Genomic DNA, 17,836 nt, shown 5'->3' with positions numbered 1-17,836 from the left:
GTGTTATCACTCCAACCCACCTATTCCTCATATATATTTATTTTTCTCTTTCATATCTGCTTGTAATGTTTCAGGTGGGATAGAATAGGAAAATTTTACTGAAGTTCCAGTTATGTTTTCTCTGCAGTGAAAATCAATTCAAGAGACAGTGTGGTAAGTGGAAAATGAACTTGATTGTCAACAAACTGGCAAGTTGGAAAATGACAAACCCAGGTCCTCAAAGTTATCACCCTGTCTTATAGTCAAGAGAAAGGATTTTTGTAGAAAAATTTTGGATTTTGTAGAAAAAAGGAAGGATTTCTCAGTGACAGGTGGGTCAGAGTATCAATAAACACCCTGGTATTTGTTAAATTTCCAGTGAGTTGTTGGCAAAACCAAGAGTTCTCATTCCAGTGCTCAAAGGTTTTACTCAGTCCTGACTCATTTAGGCACCGCTCCCATTGACCAAAGAAGGTAGAGAGTAAAGTTGCAGAATCCCATATCATGGCTACTAGCTCTCTTCTCCCCTGTTCACATAAGTCACTTGTAACAGTTCAAATGAAAAATAGTGATATAAAATAAAAAATATATGCAACAAGCAATCCTACGGATTTTGGAAATTTGCATAGAAATCTGTTACAAAGAAGCTAAGTAAATTATCTGCATCCTCAATTAGGGTTTATTCTATTGTTCCATTCCCTACTTTCAAAATCTAGAGGAAATTTTAAGTGCTGTCTTACAAGTGGAACTCAAGTTTAGAAGTCAGGAAGTCATTCCACTCATAGACAGAAAGAGGCATCCATAACCAATAACAAGATTGGAAGGCTGAGGAGCTTCATGGGAGACTAAGTTCTGTGTTTCTAAGAATGCCAGTCCTGAGTTCCGTGCTTATTGCTCAGAGTTCTTTAAAGCATTTATTCTGCATGAAGGAACTCCATGTTTGAGCCCTAGTACTGCTTATCGTTGAGTAGTGCCAAAAGTGACCCTAATAAGGGACAGGATGGGAAGGAAACATCAGTCCTATTTGGTTAGATCTTTACCATTATGGTCTCATTTACTTAAGTTAACCCCTAAATACCCCAAATATCATCACATTGACATAAATTGCTTAAACATGTGAATTTGGCGTCAGAGTTTGAATAGACATCTCAGTCTATAAACAGTAAATGATAAATTGTATCAAATTTCTTCCCATCTTGATGACCATTTAGTTTTATATATTTCTATTAGTTGACACTTTGATTTGATTAATCAACTATGTCTGTTATTAAACTCATTTATATCCATATATGGAGCCTTGTGTTAGAAACAATTAGATAGGAACCCAAGAAAAAAAATCAAGAGAACTTTTAATATCAAAATAAGAATGAATCCTTAAGGAGAAGGAAAGGAGAAGATATGTACATAGGGGTGCATTGGACCCTCAACTTGTGGAAAATATTTATTAATATGCAGGGATCTATTAAGATTATGATTATGCCATGATTTTCTCTCAATTATACCCAAGTCTTTGAATTCACTCTTGTTTTACAGCATCTTTGCTTTGTTTGCTGTTTTTCTCTGCTCGTTTTGTGGTGCTGGAGATTGAACCTACAACCTCACCAAGTGCAAAGGAAGTGCTGTACCACTGAGCTGCATCCCAGTCCATGTTTTGATGTATCTTTTCATAAGAAATGTTTGAGCCATAGCAAATATGAAACAATATTTTAAAATATTAAAAACATTTATGTAGTTTGACTTTTATTAAAATTTGGGCACCTAGGTACATTATTACCAAAACAGGCAATATTGATGTATAGAGTTCCTGTACCACATCACCACAAAATAAAATGGAATATGCAAAAAATGGTGGGAGGAAGTTGACACTGGCGGTGGGACTAGCACTGAAATATTATATGTATAAAACTGTAACAATAACTTTGTAAATCACAGCTTTTTGATTAAATTAAAAAATTTTAAATCAGGAAAAATAAAATTAAAATAAGGACCATGAAATGTGGAGCCTCCACACCCCTCCCCAGTAGTAACTGAATCATAGTTTAACATTCTGATATTTAATTCTAATGTGAGTTAACCCCTTCAGAGTGCCAAAGTGGTGTTTTGGCTATTTCTTTGTTATAAACTTTAAATTCAAGGGTGTGATGAAAAATCAGAAAAAAAAGAGAAAATGATGTGGGGGCGAGGTGGGACATGGTAAATAAGACAAGGTGTAAGGTATTTATCTCACATGCAGTCTACTCAGGTTTTGTTCCTGAGCACAGAGACCGGAGTAAGTCCTGAATACAGTCAGATATGGCCAACAACCCTCACAGTCGTTATATATATTTTTTACTACTTTAAGGAGCTGGAAAGAGTACAATGGATGTGATGCTTGCCTTGCATGCACCTGAGTTGTATTGTTTTCTCAGCACCCATATATATACTCCCTAGAACTCTGCCAGGAGCTATTCCTGAGTGCACAGCTAGGAGTAATTCCTAAGCACTTCAGTGTGGAGCCCAAGACAAAAATAAACAATGAATTTATAAAATTAGACTTTAAGCTCAGACACTTTATGAGGTTATAAAGTTTTATTAATCATACGATGAGCCCTTTAAAATGAAAGGGAGGAAATCAGGACATGTCTTGATTTGTTCTTGCACTTAAAAAGAGAGTATCTGGGCTGGAGCGATAGCATAGCAGCTAGGGTGTTTGCCTTGCAAGCGGCTGACCCAGGTTCTATTCCCAGCATCCCATATGACCCCCTGAGCACTGCCAGGAGTAATTCTTGAGTGCAGAGCCAGGAGTAACCCTTGTGCATTGCCGAGTGTGACCAAAAAAAAAGCAAAAAAAAAAAAAAGAGAGAGAGAGAGTATCTAAGATGTCTATGTTGGTTGCTGGCTATTTTCAGGAGAGGATTACACAATTTATACAACTAGAGACTTGCTTGCTGTAAGTTGATTTTTATCTGCTTTAAAGCTATTTTTATCAGTCTTAGCAGGTTTGGGCTCAAGGGTAAATCCTAAAATCTTTCAGTAGTCAGACAACAAATATGGACTTGAAAGCTTTATGGAAACGTCTTCCTTCCAGTAACAGAAGAAAACAAATGGAATAATAAAATAATCTTCTATGTAGTATTTATTCCTCTTTGGTCAAAGTAATTGAAAATGGTTCTGAAGATGATCCAATAGCAAAATACGGTATCAATTTTTCTGTGAATTGATCAGCATATTTATACAAACATGTCCTGTTATTCAAATCATAAACTGAAAATTCCCCCAACTCAAAATCTATAAAAACACCAAATCTGGAAGCTTCAACTTCCTCTTCACTGTCATGTGTATTATAGATCCTCTTGGACTCCTGGAATGTCCAGAAGCAAGTTTTTTGGTCTGGGGACATCAGACGATTTCTGAGCAAGAGCCTTGTACACAATCCTAAGGACCATTCCCCAGTCCCTCGAACTTCCACCTGCCAAAAATGCCTGCCAGCATCAAAGCTCTCATAACTGAGAACACTTGGGAAAGTAACACATGCTGTTGTGTCTTCAGGAAAAGTTGGTGAGTTTTTTCCAAACATCACACTTTTCTTGTCTTCAGAGACAATAAGACATGGATGCGCACTTTCAGGATCGATTGTCAACTCTGTCTGGAATGTGCTGATCATTCTGTGCAGACCAAAATAATGTGGAGGGAGGGCGCAGCTCTCTTTCTTTAATTCATACGAGCTGATTCCTGGGGTTGAGAGCATTTCATATCTCTCATGAACATCCCCAATGTTTCTTAGTAAATCCATATCAGTCTGCAAAGACTTCATTGTTATTTCACTTAACAGATTCTTGATAGTGGATATATGTTTTGAAATTTGGATTATGTCTCTTTTCATTTTTTTCCCCACATTTTTCTCTTCCAAATGCAAATTGGCAATGATTGAAACTTGTTTCTTTTTCAAGAAAACTTTAATTTCTTCAAATTCAGGCTCCAGCTCTTTTTTAAAAGTTTCCATTTTCATTTTCAGTTCAAATGATTTTAAAACTTGGCTTTCGCAACGCCTTTCAGCATCTTCAATCTTCATCTTTAAACCCTTGATATGGTTTTTGAGCTTCTCTCTTTGACTAACTATTGCTTTCTCAATGGGGAGCAACAGGTGATCCTTGTGGTCAGAGGAGACCCTGCACTGTGGACACAGAAGCTCCAGGTCCTCCTCACAGAACAGGTCTGCCACCTCATTGTGCGTCTCACACAGAAGTTCTTCCTGAATTTTACATTTGCTTATTCTGGCGGGAAGCTGCTTAATGACATCAATGACATGGCACAATTGAGTGTTCTTCTTGATATTCTTGTCAGAGCTGTGGTGGAGGCAGATAGGACAGGGGAAGACATCTTCTAGGTCTTTCCAGCGCTCTTGGATACAAGAGTCACAGAAGTTGTGCCCACAGTCAAGAGTGACTGGATCTCTAAGGTAATTCAGGCAAAGGGGGCAGCTGGCCTCCTCTTGGAGTTCGGCCAGGGAGGCTTCAAAGGCCATTGTTCTAGAAGAAAGAGAAGTTTGTGGATGAAAAGCCTTTGAGAAAAATTTGATTCCTCAGCTAAGTATAAGAGGAGAGAAGCAGATATCTTTTCATTTTTGTTTATTTTTATTTTTTTTTACTTTTTGGGTCACACCCAGCAATGCACAGGGGTTACTCCTGGCTCTGCACTCAGGAATTAATCCTGGCAGTGCTCAGAGGACCATATGGGATGCTGGGAATTGAACCTGGGTCAGCCTTGTGCAAGGCATATGCCCGACCTGCTGTGCTATCACTCCAGCCCGCAGATATCTTTTTATTACTCAATATCCTAACTAGACCTGAACTCTTTCATGTTTCCAGCAAATTCCAATTATACAAATTCCTTCCCTTCAACTCTAGAAGGGGTTGTGAAGGAAGATTGAACCCAGACAAACACAACCCTCTGAATTGCTATTCTTAAATTGATCTTGGTCACGTAGCCCTTTTTGACCAAAATATCAATAACTTCAAGAAATAAGAAACAAAGAGTCCCCATATATATGATATATAAACATACACACAGACACACACATATATATATATATATTTGCATGTCTATCAGTGACAAATAGACCTAACTAATTTTATTCATTCAAATCCATATATTTCTTACTCAGTTATAAGGAAATACTGTTAAGCATTGAATTAATAAAATGTTCTTATTTATAATGGCATTAAAGTGTTGTGGACTTAGAATTAAGAGGCTTTCTTCATTATAGCATAGTAAAATATTTACACATGAGAATAGTATAGTATTTGAACATAATTTACAAATGACCTGGATTACTACATGATATTGAGAAAAAGACAAAATAAGAAAAAGCATAAATGGGTTTATTTGATTATCTACTGTTTTTAGGGCTAATATTCTTTTTTAAAATAATAAAGCTGATCATTACTGTTGTGTAGCATTGCTCATATTCTAGCCATGACAAATTCTGTCTTACCTTTTTTTGGTTTCAACTTTCTTTTTTCTTCTTTCTCAAAACTCTGAGTTTCTCCACTCCAATATTTCTCTTCACACTTTGCCCTAAAATGTCCTGACCAGGCCTCCACTTCTTAGACCCCTGTGTAAATATCCTAATCATTGTGAATTCAGTTGGATGCCAGAGCCAAGAGAGATATGAGGATTCTACTAGTGAAAATTGATAATCATAACTGGGTTTAGCCTCTGACATGCAAGTTATTTCATTTTGTCTAGAATCTGTCCCTATTCCAATCTCTCAGTTCAAATGTCCCTTCAAAAAATATTGGAGTGGAGAATCTCAGAGTTTTAAGATTGGAAAAGAAATAAAATTGAGACAAAGAAAAATCAAATGCCATCAATAGTTCTCTGAACTCCCAGTTCCCACAGCACTAGCGGGAAGGAATTTGTTTCCATTCTTCAACCCTCTTTCAATGGAGTGCCAACTTCTGCCTTATTAATCCCTATATATTCTCCTCTGCCATGGTGAGCTATGACCCTCTCATCCTTCCTGCTCAAGGCTCTTGTTTTATTCTTGAGTCCACTCAGAACCTGAGTTCAAAGATTATAGCTGCATAGCTATAATGCTTTAATTATTGCACTTCCCTCATATGAAGAACCAGCCCTCACTGAAATACTCTGGAGGAAGATTCCATGTGTGAATTCAGATGAACCTCCTGAGGATTTGTCAGGTTGAAAATTGCTAAATATACCACCCTGTTCATTAATACCCCCACACATCAAATATCATCCACTATTTTTGTCCTAGGAGAGGAATGGGAAAATAGTATCAATAATTAACAATATTTCTATGAATGAGAACAAATCTCCTTGACAAACAGATTCATAATAAATGCAGTGCAGTTTGGACTAAAGAGACTGGGCATCCTTTGATGTATATATCTCTATACTTGCAGAGTAGAGAGAACCAGAAATCTCAGGAAACTAGGATATTTCAATATCCCTACCTCCCCAGTGTTCCAGCTTACCTGAGTATGGAAGTTCTGGGAAGCTCTTCCTTCTTGCTAGTCTCTGAGGCAAATGTCCTTGAGTCCTGTATGAACCAGTGAGGCAACAGGTTGTATGGCCTCTTAGCTGACCAGGGTATTTATATAACACTGAGTGGGCGGAGCTGTTGATACAAAGCCCAGAAAAAATTAGTGGTTCTTCCCCCTAGGAGAGGACTGGACTTGCCTGGAGTTTGACATGTATTCAGAGATACTAGCTGGAAGGGAAGTGTAAACATTAATATTTAATTGCCAGATCTTTCATTAAATTAATGAAAACAGTTTCAATTGCTGAACTTCTGAGGCGGGCGAATAAATTGATGAGCAAAGAGAACTTTAAGATATCAATTATTTCAGTCATCTATCCTAAGAACTCAACAAACATGGAACAATTATTTCTTTAAGTCATCTTCATAAAGATACAGTTCATCCCTACTGTGTAGTTCTGCATTTCACCTATATCACATATAGTGTAATTGATAATACAAATGGTATTGTGGACCATATAAATTTAGTTTAAAGAGCTTGAATTTATTATAATTGGAAAACATTAATTTTGCACTTATGATAAATGTAAATCCCATTTTGCCTAATTTGGTTCAAAATTTTTGATGGAGGGGAGAGAGGACAACTAAGGGAGAAAGGTGTCAAACGAACTGGGAAGTGAGGAAAATGATGCCATGTCAGTGGGGGTTGCTATTCTAACATAAACTTTAAAGAGGCATAAAATTGGATTGCTAAAACACAATTACATCTCTTCTAAAATAATTCTATTAGAACACATTCTGCAGTATATTATGCTATTACATTAAACCTGCAATTAACATTGAAAAGAAAATAGCATTTTAAAATTAGAATCTTAAGATCAAAATAAAACCTAATAGAACAATGAAGACAAAACAAAAAAGCAATAATTTTGGTAAGAGTAGGTTATTTTTTGTTAGCTGTTTTTTCTCAAGTTTAAGGCATGAGACTTGAGAAAAAACAGCTAACAGAAAATAATCTGCTCTTACCAAAATTATAGAAACTCTGGTATCTTCTTCACTTCCTTAGTCAACCTAGCTAAAGGATTAGACATTTTTTTTCAAAGAGCCAGATTATGGTTTTCTTTACTTTTGTTATTATTTTTCAATGTTTCTCTATTATTTATCTTTAATTTTTATTATTAAGTATACCAGTTTCAAAACCAGAATAAAAAGTGATTACATCCATACCTCCTTATGATGACTGCTACAAGAGAAAAGCATTATTTTCTTTTCTTTTGCTGTGACAGAGCTTAAATATACTGCCAAATCCTATTCTTGGGTTTCAAATTACTATACAAAATGAAAGGAGAGGAAAAAAGGTAGAAAATCAAGTAATTATATTTCAAAGATTAACTTTACAAAATACAGAAAAGTTAAGCCTAAACACTATCTATAATATTCTCAGATTTATTTGGTATTTCACTAACCTTCAATAGCCCAAGATGAGAATAAAACTATCCTATAAAATAAGAAATAATAAATAGAAATCACATAGTATAAAAATGACGCAAATGAAGCAATGCAAGAGAAATTCTGGCCAAGCATATGAATGCATATATATATATATATGTATATATACATATACATACGCATATACATATACACACATTAGGTTTTGTCATTGGCAGTGCTCCAGCCTTACTCCTGGCTCTATGCTGGGGTGGGGGGGTTACTTCTAAAGAAGTGACCATTGAACATTGGATTTTGAACCATTTGAACCATTGAACAGTGGACTTTCAAATTTGAAGGTGGTCTTAAGAGTTTGCCTCGGTTAGTATTAGATCTGAAGTATTTTTCTCTTGGTGATTTATATTAATTGAGTACTTACAGGATGACCTGCAGCAATATCATAGTGGGTAGAGCATTTGTCTTGCATGCGGCCGACCTGGGTTCGATTCCTCTGTCCCTCTTGGAGAGCCTGGCAAGCTACTGACAGTATCTCGCCAGAACAGCAAAGCCTGGCAAGCTCCCCATGATGTATTTGATTTGCCAAAAACAGTAACAACAAGTCTCACAGTTAGTTGTGAGACGTGCCTGCTCGAGCAAATCAATGAACAATGGGAGGACAGTGCTACAGTGCTACAGTTTTTTCTCAAACAACAAATGTTTTTTTTTTTTTTTACTGTGCATGAAATAAATCAAGTTTTTTTTATTAATTTAAGAGAAATTGAAAATATTTGCCACTTCCTGGTTTTGCCTTAAGGTCTCAGTGCACCATCTGAATGTTGTGTGACTAGTTGCAGAAAACCTCGTGTGAAATCACATGACGAAGGGAGTTCCATTGCTGGGCTGGGTAGCAGAGCAGACTCCTGCTTACCCACCGGGTTCTTGACCTAAAAATGTACTAGATGTTTCTTGATAAATAATTAAGATTACACAGAGCAGCAGGGCTGTACTGATTTATGCGGGCAGAATTGCTCTTACCTCAATGAAAGGGATCTGGAAAATTCTCCTGACCCTCTTCCTCATTATTGTATTCTCCAAATATCTGCATCTAGCACACATTTATATAATATAGAATTTTAGTCTTTCGATATATATATATATGCCCATGATATATATATATATATATACATACATGCATAGTTTTATAAACTGTGAGACAAAGAAAAAATTTAATTTGTTTAAAGAAAGTTAATGTGAAATATATGTGTAATACTTTATGTAGTTTGGGTAAATACTTTATGATCATTATATATTTGCTTATATTGGATATATGGTCACTAATTAACAAGTCAATATTCATATCAGAAGGATAGTCTAGGGGTGTAGGCATGCGCGTGACCCTGGTTCTATCGTGGCAACAACCCTGGGTACCTTCAGCCTATCATCCCTGGGCACCTTCTGCCGTGATCTCTGAGAACAAAGTCAAGGATAAACCCTGAGAACCTCCTGGTGTGGGCCCTTGGACAAAACAAAACTAAATGGATTGGGTAGGATAATCATTTTGCCATGTTAATTCTCCTAATGCATAAACATGGAACTTTTTTTTTTAATTAATGTTCAAACAAAATAAACACTGTCCTCCCATTGTTCATCGATTTGCTCGAGCGGGCCCTGTAACGTCTCCATTTTTTGAGACTTGTTGTTACTGTGTTTGGCATATTGAATACCTCAAGGGGAGCTTGCCAGGCCTTGCCATGCAGGCAAGATTACTCCCGGTAGCTTGCCGGGCTCTCTGAGAGGGGCAGAGGAATCGAACGCGGCTCATCTGGGCTGGCTGTGCGCAAGGCAAATGTCCTAGCAATGTAGTCTGCAATATATTAGTTTTTCATTTTCTTTGTTCATTTGACCTCTAGCTATTTGGTGCTTTTGATATTATTTTTAAATGGGGTTGCCTGTTTTTTTTTATTTTGCTCATTATTTGTGTATAGAAATGCAACAGATTTTTGTGTGTTGATAGGCTTTAATGCCTTTTTGTGTTGGCTTGTTGTTTCTAAGAGTTTTCTTAAATGGAGTATTTAGGCTTTTCTGTGTATATTATCTTATCTGCTGAAAAGGGATAGCTTAATTTCTTTTCCAATTTGGATGTCGTTTTTCTCCTTGTTTTGGTGAGGACTTTAAAAAAAATGTATTGAGGTGGCTGAGAGATAAGATGGCAGGGCAAGCATTTGTCTTGCATGCATTCAATCCGGGTTAGGTCCCTAGCACCACATACGGTATCCCAAGCCCTGTCAGAAGCATTCCTGGAGTATTCTCCTCACAGAGGCAGGAGTAAGTTCTGAGAACTGCTTGGTGTGGACCCCAAATTAAAAAAAAACTATATTAATTTATAGCCTAGAATATTAATATTCTTGTCTGTGCCTTATCCCAGAGCAAAGCCATTCAGTTTTGTTCTATTTTGTTTTACATTGAATAAGATGTTGGTTTGCGTTGCTGGAGAGATAGCACAGCGGGTAGGGCATTTGCCTTGCATGTGGCCGACCTGGGTTCGATTCCTAGCATCCCATATGGTTCCCTGAGCACCGCCAAGAGTAATTCCTGAGTGCAGAGCCAGGAGTAACCCCTGTGCATCGCCAGGTGTGACCCAAAAAGCAAAAAAAAAAGATGTTGGTTTGGGGTTTGTTGTAAATTGTCAACATACTTAAGTATATTCCTTGTATCTAGATTTTGTTGAGGGTTTTTTACACGAATAGATCTTGAATTTTTCATAATATTTCTATGCATTTGTTGATATGTTCATATGATGTTTATATTCCCTATTATTGTATTACTTTAACTGACTGGTGTACATAGAACAATCCTTGCATTTCTAATGAATTGCCGTTTGATCACATTGTGTGATACTTTTGATATAATTGTCATATTTGGTTGACTAAAATGTTGTTTGTCTTCGCATATATGTTCATACATAATAAATATTATTCTATAAATTTCTTTTGAAGAAAGAAATATCTTAATATCTGTCAGCATTTGGTTTTAGAATAATATTGGCTTTTTAGACCCTATTTGGAAAGAATCCTATTTCTCCAAGATTTTGCAAGAGTTTCAGGAGTATGTGTATGTCTCTTTTGGGTGTTCATTAGAACTTACTGGTAAATCCATTTGGATCAGAGCTTTTGTTCTTGGGGAGATTTTTTTCATAGTTAAATTTTCTTAATTGTTTATGGTCTGTTAAGTTTTCGTACTTCTGATAATTTAATCTTGAACATTTTTTTAGGTTCAACAGCTTATTGGTACAGAGCTGTTTGTAGTAACTATTTATGATCTTTTGTATTTCTGGGGTGTCTATTATAATATGCCCCCTTTCTCCTATCTAATTTACTTGGTTTGGCTTCTTTTTCCGCTTGTGATTCTGACTAAGGAACACTTTGTCTTCTTTAACCTTTAAAAACAAAGCTCCTAACTCATTGATCTTTTGTATTGTTTGTTAATTTATATGTCATTGATCCATGCTCTGAGTTTTATTACTCTCTTCTTTCTATTTAAGTTGGGATTCATTTATGATTTTTTTCTAATTTCTCCAGGTGTAATGTTAGGTTTTTGATTTGAGTTTTTTCCCTAATGTAAGCCAGTATTTCTATATTTCTATGATTTTAGTACTTATTTTTTCCCTCTGGATTCTGTAGATTATCCTCCTTCTTGTTTATTTTGAAGAATACTTCTTTTCCTTTTTTAATTTTCTCTTTGATCCCATAGTTAATAATATGTTGTTCGTTATCCAGAATTGAAGCTTTACCTTAGTTTCTCTGTATGATTAATATATAACTTCATGAAATTGTTATCAGAAAAAAATATTTGATGTAATTTTCATATCTGTAAGTTTATGGAGATTTCAATTGTGTCTTATCATGTGATTGATCCTGGAGAATATTTTATATTTATTGGTGAAGAATTAAATTCAGATTTTATGGGGTTAATGAGCTCTTACATGTTTATTAGTTTCAGTATCCCAATTTCTCCTTTAGGGTTCTTTCTTATTTATTGATATTATATCTGGTTCACTCATACAAAGGAAAGAGTGTGTTAAAGCATTCCACTAATATTGTGTTGCTTATAATGTATTTTCTCAGGTGTATTAGGTTGCTTCATAAACATTGCTACCTTCATTAGGTACACATATATTTACAAGAGTTAAGTCTTCTTTATCTATTGCTTTCCTCAACCAATATGTAATCTCCATCCTTCTCTTATTGTTTTATTTTATATGAATATTACTTGATCTGATATAAGTATGATTTTTCATAATTATTTTTCCATCTACCATTAACACCTTCATGATTTGTTTTCAACAATTCATTCTTTTAAAAAAATTAAATTTACTTTTTATTTATTTATTTATTTTTAATTTTTATTAGTGAAACACCATGAGGTACAGTTTGATTCCCAGCATCCCATATAGTCTCTCGAGCACGCCAGGAGTAATTCCTGAGTGCATGAGCCAGAATTAACCCCTGAGCATTGCCAGGTGTGACCCAAAAAGCAAGAAAATAAATAAATAAATTTTTAAAAAAGAGGACTGTTGTAATTTCAAGAATCCTTAAGGTTTTTGCATTATTTTTTAAAGCTTTTAAATATCTCTCCCAATGATTTCTTCACTTGAGTGAACATCAAGAGGACTGTTTCTGGGGCTGAAGCAATAGCACAGAGGGTAGGGTATTTTTCTTGCACGTGTCCACCCTGGGTTTGATTCCCAGCATCCCATATAGTCTCCCGAGCACGCCAGGAGTAATTCCTGAGTGCATGAGCCAGAATTAACCCCTGAGCATTGCCAGGTGTGACCCAAAAAGCAAGAAAATAAAAAAAAAATAAATTTTTAAAAAAGAGGACTGTTGCCCTGATATCCTCAGGCAGCACTGAAAATTCTGAGGTCCTTGAGAAAGAATTTCCTTGAATTCTGTCACCCTCTGTTTATATAGCTGTGACAATTTTTTTTTCTCTTTGAGTCACACAAAGCAATGCTCAGGGGTTATTTCTGGCTCCACACTCAGGCTCAGGAATTACACTTGGTGGTCCTTGGGGATGCTAGAGATCAACCCCAGGTTAGCAATATGCAAGGCAAAAGCCCTACCCACTGTACAGTCAATCCGGCCCCTGTAACTAATTTTTTTGTGTTTTTATTTATTCTCCATGTTTCACTGAAAATAAAGGTGGTGTCCTGAGTTCAAGGGGTTCTGTGCAGTGATTTCCATCTATAATATATTAGATGTTATAATATGAAACATTACATTATCTAATTCTCATGACACTACTGACTTTTGGCAGCCACAAATAACTTGTGAGAATTTCTTAAGTGCCTGCAAAATCAATCTCATGCCTGTGACTATGTTATGTGCACTTGAATGCCAACATGCAATTTGTGATATTAGTGTTAAATAACTGCTTCAGCAACAGGCTTAGCTGGCCTGGACTCTGATGTGTAGTTCATGGTTGGTTTCTGGTAGTCGTTGTACATCACTGTTCAACTGATTGGTCAATGACTGAGGATTGTTGCCAAAATTACCTAGTTACTACTGATCAGTAACTGATGGGCTGGAGCCATAGCACAGTGGGTAGGGCATCTGCCTTGCATGCAGCCAACATGGCCGACCCGAGTTCGATTCCTCCGCCCCTCTCGGAGAGCCCGGCAAGCTACTGAGAGTATTCGATATGCCAGACACAGTAACAACAAAAGTCTCCAATGGAGACGTTACTGGGCCTGCTCGAGCAAATCGATGATCAACGGGAGGGCCTTTACTTTTACTTTACTTACTACTGATCAGAACACTGCTTTACGTACCTATGGGGGTATTTTTGCATTTGTCAGTAGCAGTTCAGAATTGCTTTGTCTATCACGACCAATGAGCAGATCTTACGTCCGTGGCATCTTCTACTTGTTTTGTCCCTGGGATGGCATCTTTAAGTTCTTTTCTTAGAAACAAACCATTCCTTGCTGTATGCTGCGGACCACTGTATGCTGTCTGTGCTTTGCAATGCCAGCTTATAGTCTCTTTCTGATATGATTTGTAAAGACCTCAAACTGAACCTTTTGGGATCCTTTGGATTTAGTATTCTCTGCTCAGAGATTGAATCTGATGCACCCACCTTGCTGGAGGTTCCTTCAGTTCATGTTTGTTGGATTATCTGGCAGCTAGAATCTCAAGGATGGGGCCTGTTAGGGCAGAACGTGTCAGGACAGGGTGAAACTCTAAGACTACAGGGGTGGAGCTGGGTGTGTGACCCCCTGCTGGAAAGATGTGAGGCTGTGATTCTGCTGGGTGGTACTCATCTCCAGAATAATTGCTCCCAGCTTGTGACAGGTGTGGCCTCAATGACAGTTGTTGACCATAAGAAGTCCTGAGACTCTGCAACTTCTGATTCAAGGATGGATTCTGTGAAAAGCCTAATTGTTCAGCAGGGGTCTATCTGATGCAGAGTGCAGCGGGCTCATGTCAATCCTGAAGGTGAACCTGTTGGGGCAGAGCCAAGACTACTCCCCCGAGGGCATGAAGACATAAGATCATTTTATGCAAAGTACTTTAATATATATTTAACCACATAAGAGTCTCATATTGTTAAAATAATTTTTGTCCCCAAAAATTGATCACTTGAAATACACTACACTTCACCACTGCAGCAAGTCCATATGATCAATTCCACCACCTCATGAATATTCTCTGCAGAGATGACAAAGTGAATTATTTCAAGTACACATGCCCAGATGAGAATTCTGGTGTTTTCCTGAGTCAGAGTGGATAGCTTTCCCCAAAACAAATCCCCCACCCCTGTCCCATGTACTATCAGAAGCCCCAAAACTCATGACTATCTCCCACAGTCACCACCATGTACCTACCAGCCCCATTCTATTGATCCCCTACTTAGTCCCCCAGGGATGCACCGAAGCAGCTAAAATTCATGGAAACACCATCACCACAGCTGAAAACCCTGGATCACCCTAGGGAATCAGGTGGGCCAAATATCTTGGCCAGAAACCTCAGCAACTGCATGAATACCCCACCTCTGCAGCCATGCCAAGGGCTCAATTTCATGAACATTCTCTGAAGAGACGCTAAATTGCAAATGATTTCTGTACCCAGTGCCTAGGCTAAGAACTCTGGTATTTTTCGGGATCAGGGTGGGTAGCTTCCCCACAACACCCTATACTTCTGTTCCAGCAGCCAGTCCCACCTCCCAAAGCAACCATCATGTCACCTCATTGGCCCAGACCATAGTTCCTAAAGTCTCTGAATCAAGTTACCCCTTGTAATTCCTCAATATTAAAATTTCAGTTGGAGCACACCAAATTAGCTGCAAAAGTAACATGAAAATCAACTAAACTCAAGAAACAAAAACAATATCATAAATGGCTCAACAAGCAATAATTTAATAAATTTTAAATAAGGACTTAACCTTGTAATCAAATGTTTTCAATTAAATTGATTTTATGCTTATTTATTTTAATATTACAGCTTTGTTATTCAATCAATTTAAAAGATCCATAATGAACAACTGTGGCTCTTTTCTATATAAAAATAAATTTAAAAACATTTAAATGTGAGGTGAACTCATATAAAAAACTACTTTAAAAACTAATTGTTTTCATAATTCACTTAAGAAAGAGATAGAAGACCATCACTATCACTATCACCCTGTTGTTCATCAATTCGCTCGAGCAGGCCTGGTAACATCTCCATTAGTCCCTGTCACGTACTAGTGTAGCCTGATGACATATTGGGGGCTCCTTCGGGATCAGGGGAGTGAGGACCATTCATTTTTACTGTTTTTGACATATCGAGTATGCCACGGTTAGCTTGTCAGGCTCTGCCGTGCGGGCGGGATACTCTCGGTAGCTTGCCAGGCTCTTCGAGAGGGATGGAAGCTTTTGGGGCAGCCTCTAATCACCTTTACAGGCGTTCCTAGTCAGGCATATAGGCAGGTATGATACTCTCAGTAGCCTGCCGGGTTCTCCGAGAGTGAGAACTAGAGAATAAGAGAGCTACCAGGAGCTTGGTTTTAGAGTCTCTGGATCCTGGCCGTTGATGGGGTTACACGGCAGTTGGTGGGTGTAACTATCTAGCTACTGGAAAGTGGGGGAGCTGGGTGGAGGAACCCCAGTTTTGAACCGAGCAGGCTTGGAGATCTCAGCCCCAGGTCCCGCACACCTGGGTTCCTCTGCCAGTTCCTCGTCCAAGTGTGTGGAGAGTGGTCTCAGCATGGCTTTGGCTGGGTCCCAAAGGTCTTCAGCTGTCAGGGTTCTGCAGAGAGGGAAACTCAATCCCGCCCTCCTCCAAGGGGCCCCAGTGAGAACAGCCAGGCACGGGGGCAGGAGACTCTGACTTGCTCTCTTCCGGGAGCTTGGTTTTAGAGTCTCTGGAAGAAGACCATAGAATGAAAAAAAAAAATATATATATATATATATATATATTCTACTGTTCATGTATTAGAAGAATCAGTGTTGTCAAAATGATCATCATACCTAAATTATATATTCAAATCAACCCTATCCAAATTCAGATGACTTTTTCACAGATTTAAAACACCAATAATGAAGTTGTATGAAATTATAAAAGTACCTCAAATAGCCAAAGCCTAATGAAAAATAAGAAACTGTGACGTAGCTCATCATCAAACTTGAAAATATACTATGAAACATCCAAACAGAATTGTACTGGGATAAGGATAGATTTTCTGACCAATGTGTTAAAATAGAGTAACCAGGGACTGGAGCAATAGCACAGCAGGTAGGGCATTTGCCTCGCACACAGCCGACCCGGGTTCAATTCCCAGCATCCTATATGGTCCTCTGAGCACCGCCAGGGGTAATTCCTGAGCGCAGAGTCAAGAGTAACCCCTGTGCATTGCCGGGTGTGACCCAAAAAAAAAGCAAAAAAAAAAAAATAGAGTAACCAAAGACAAATCCCCAGATATTTTGTTTAATTTCTAACATTTTACTAACATTAAACAAAAGAGCTGGGTACAGGGGGGAAAAAAGCACAGAGAAACTCATCAGTGACAGTTTTTGGGAAAATGAATAGCCACACATTTAAACAAATAAAGCTAGATCCACATCTCACCCCTGACATGCACAAAAAAATCAAATAGGATCAAAGACCTTGATAATAAACCAGAATCTATAAAATACACAGAAAATTATAGGCAGAATATTCTAGGACTTGGACCATAAAGGTGTTTTCAATGATATGATTAAATGGCCAAGATAAGAGAAACAAAAAAGAAACAAATTGGGTTTCATTTAATTAAAGGGTTTCTGGAAGACAGAGAGATAGAATAGTGGGTAGGGAATTTGCCTTGTACATGGCTGACCAAGGTTCAATATCCAACATCCCATAGGATCCCCCCAAGCACTACCAGGAGTAATACCTGAGTGCAGAGCCAGGACTAACCCCTGAGCATCGCTGGGTGTGACCCAAAAAAGGGGAAGGAAAAAGAAAAGAGTTTCTGTCCAAAATTAGTTTCAGGACTTGTCAACAGACAGATGACACTGTAAGTCTCTAGAGTGGATGAATGACCGCACAAGGCATAGACGTATCCTGATGAGTTCACCAAGGCTGTCCTGCAATTCTCTACAGGTTATAATTTGTCATTTTAGTTAACATATTTGCCACTTCCTGTTGAAAATAATATTATATATATTGTAGTTTAATCAGATACCCCCACTTATCATATTTTAAACATATGAATTCATAGAGTTTAAAATATCAGACACATTAAACATTATTCACCATCTCAACTCATTTAGCATTCAGTCTAGCAGAAAAAAATTATTTAGGGCTGATTGTTTTGTTTATCTCTAAACAGACACGTGATTGTATATAAATTAATGGAATTAACTAACTGGTATAAGAAGGCAGTTATTATTACCAATACTGAGAGAAACAAGCCAATCCTCAAATT

General features: G+C 37.5%; 1 protein-coding gene across 1 annotated transcript; it reads right to left on the bottom strand.

The window, feature by feature from the left end:
* Nucleotides 1–3,094: 3,094 nt before the first annotated feature.
* On the bottom strand, nt 3,095–4,483 carry LOC130020465 (tripartite motif-containing protein 60-like). The gene has a single exon (XM_056111078.1). The coding sequence runs from the start codon at nt 4,481–4,483 to the stop codon at nt 3,095–3,097; it is 1,389 nt and encodes a 462-aa protein (XP_055967053.1).
* Between the last annotated feature and the right edge of the window lie 13,353 nt (nt 4,484–17,836).

The sequence above is a fragment of the Sorex fumeus genome, unplaced genomic scaffold (assembly GCF_029834395.1).
Source record: "Sorex fumeus unplaced genomic scaffold, SorFum_2.1 ptg000012l, whole genome shotgun sequence".
NCBI lineage: Eukaryota > Metazoa > Chordata > Mammalia > Eulipotyphla > Soricidae > Sorex > Sorex fumeus.
Note: the sequence above shows the minus strand (reverse complement) of the source record. Positions and strands in the feature narration are given on the sequence as shown.

What these genes read in the sequence shown, in the direction of transcription:
- LOC130020465 (XM_056111078.1), bottom strand. Translation starts at nt 4,483, where the DNA reads ATGGCCTTTGAAGCCTCCCTGGCCGAACTCCAAGAGGAGGCCAGCTGC.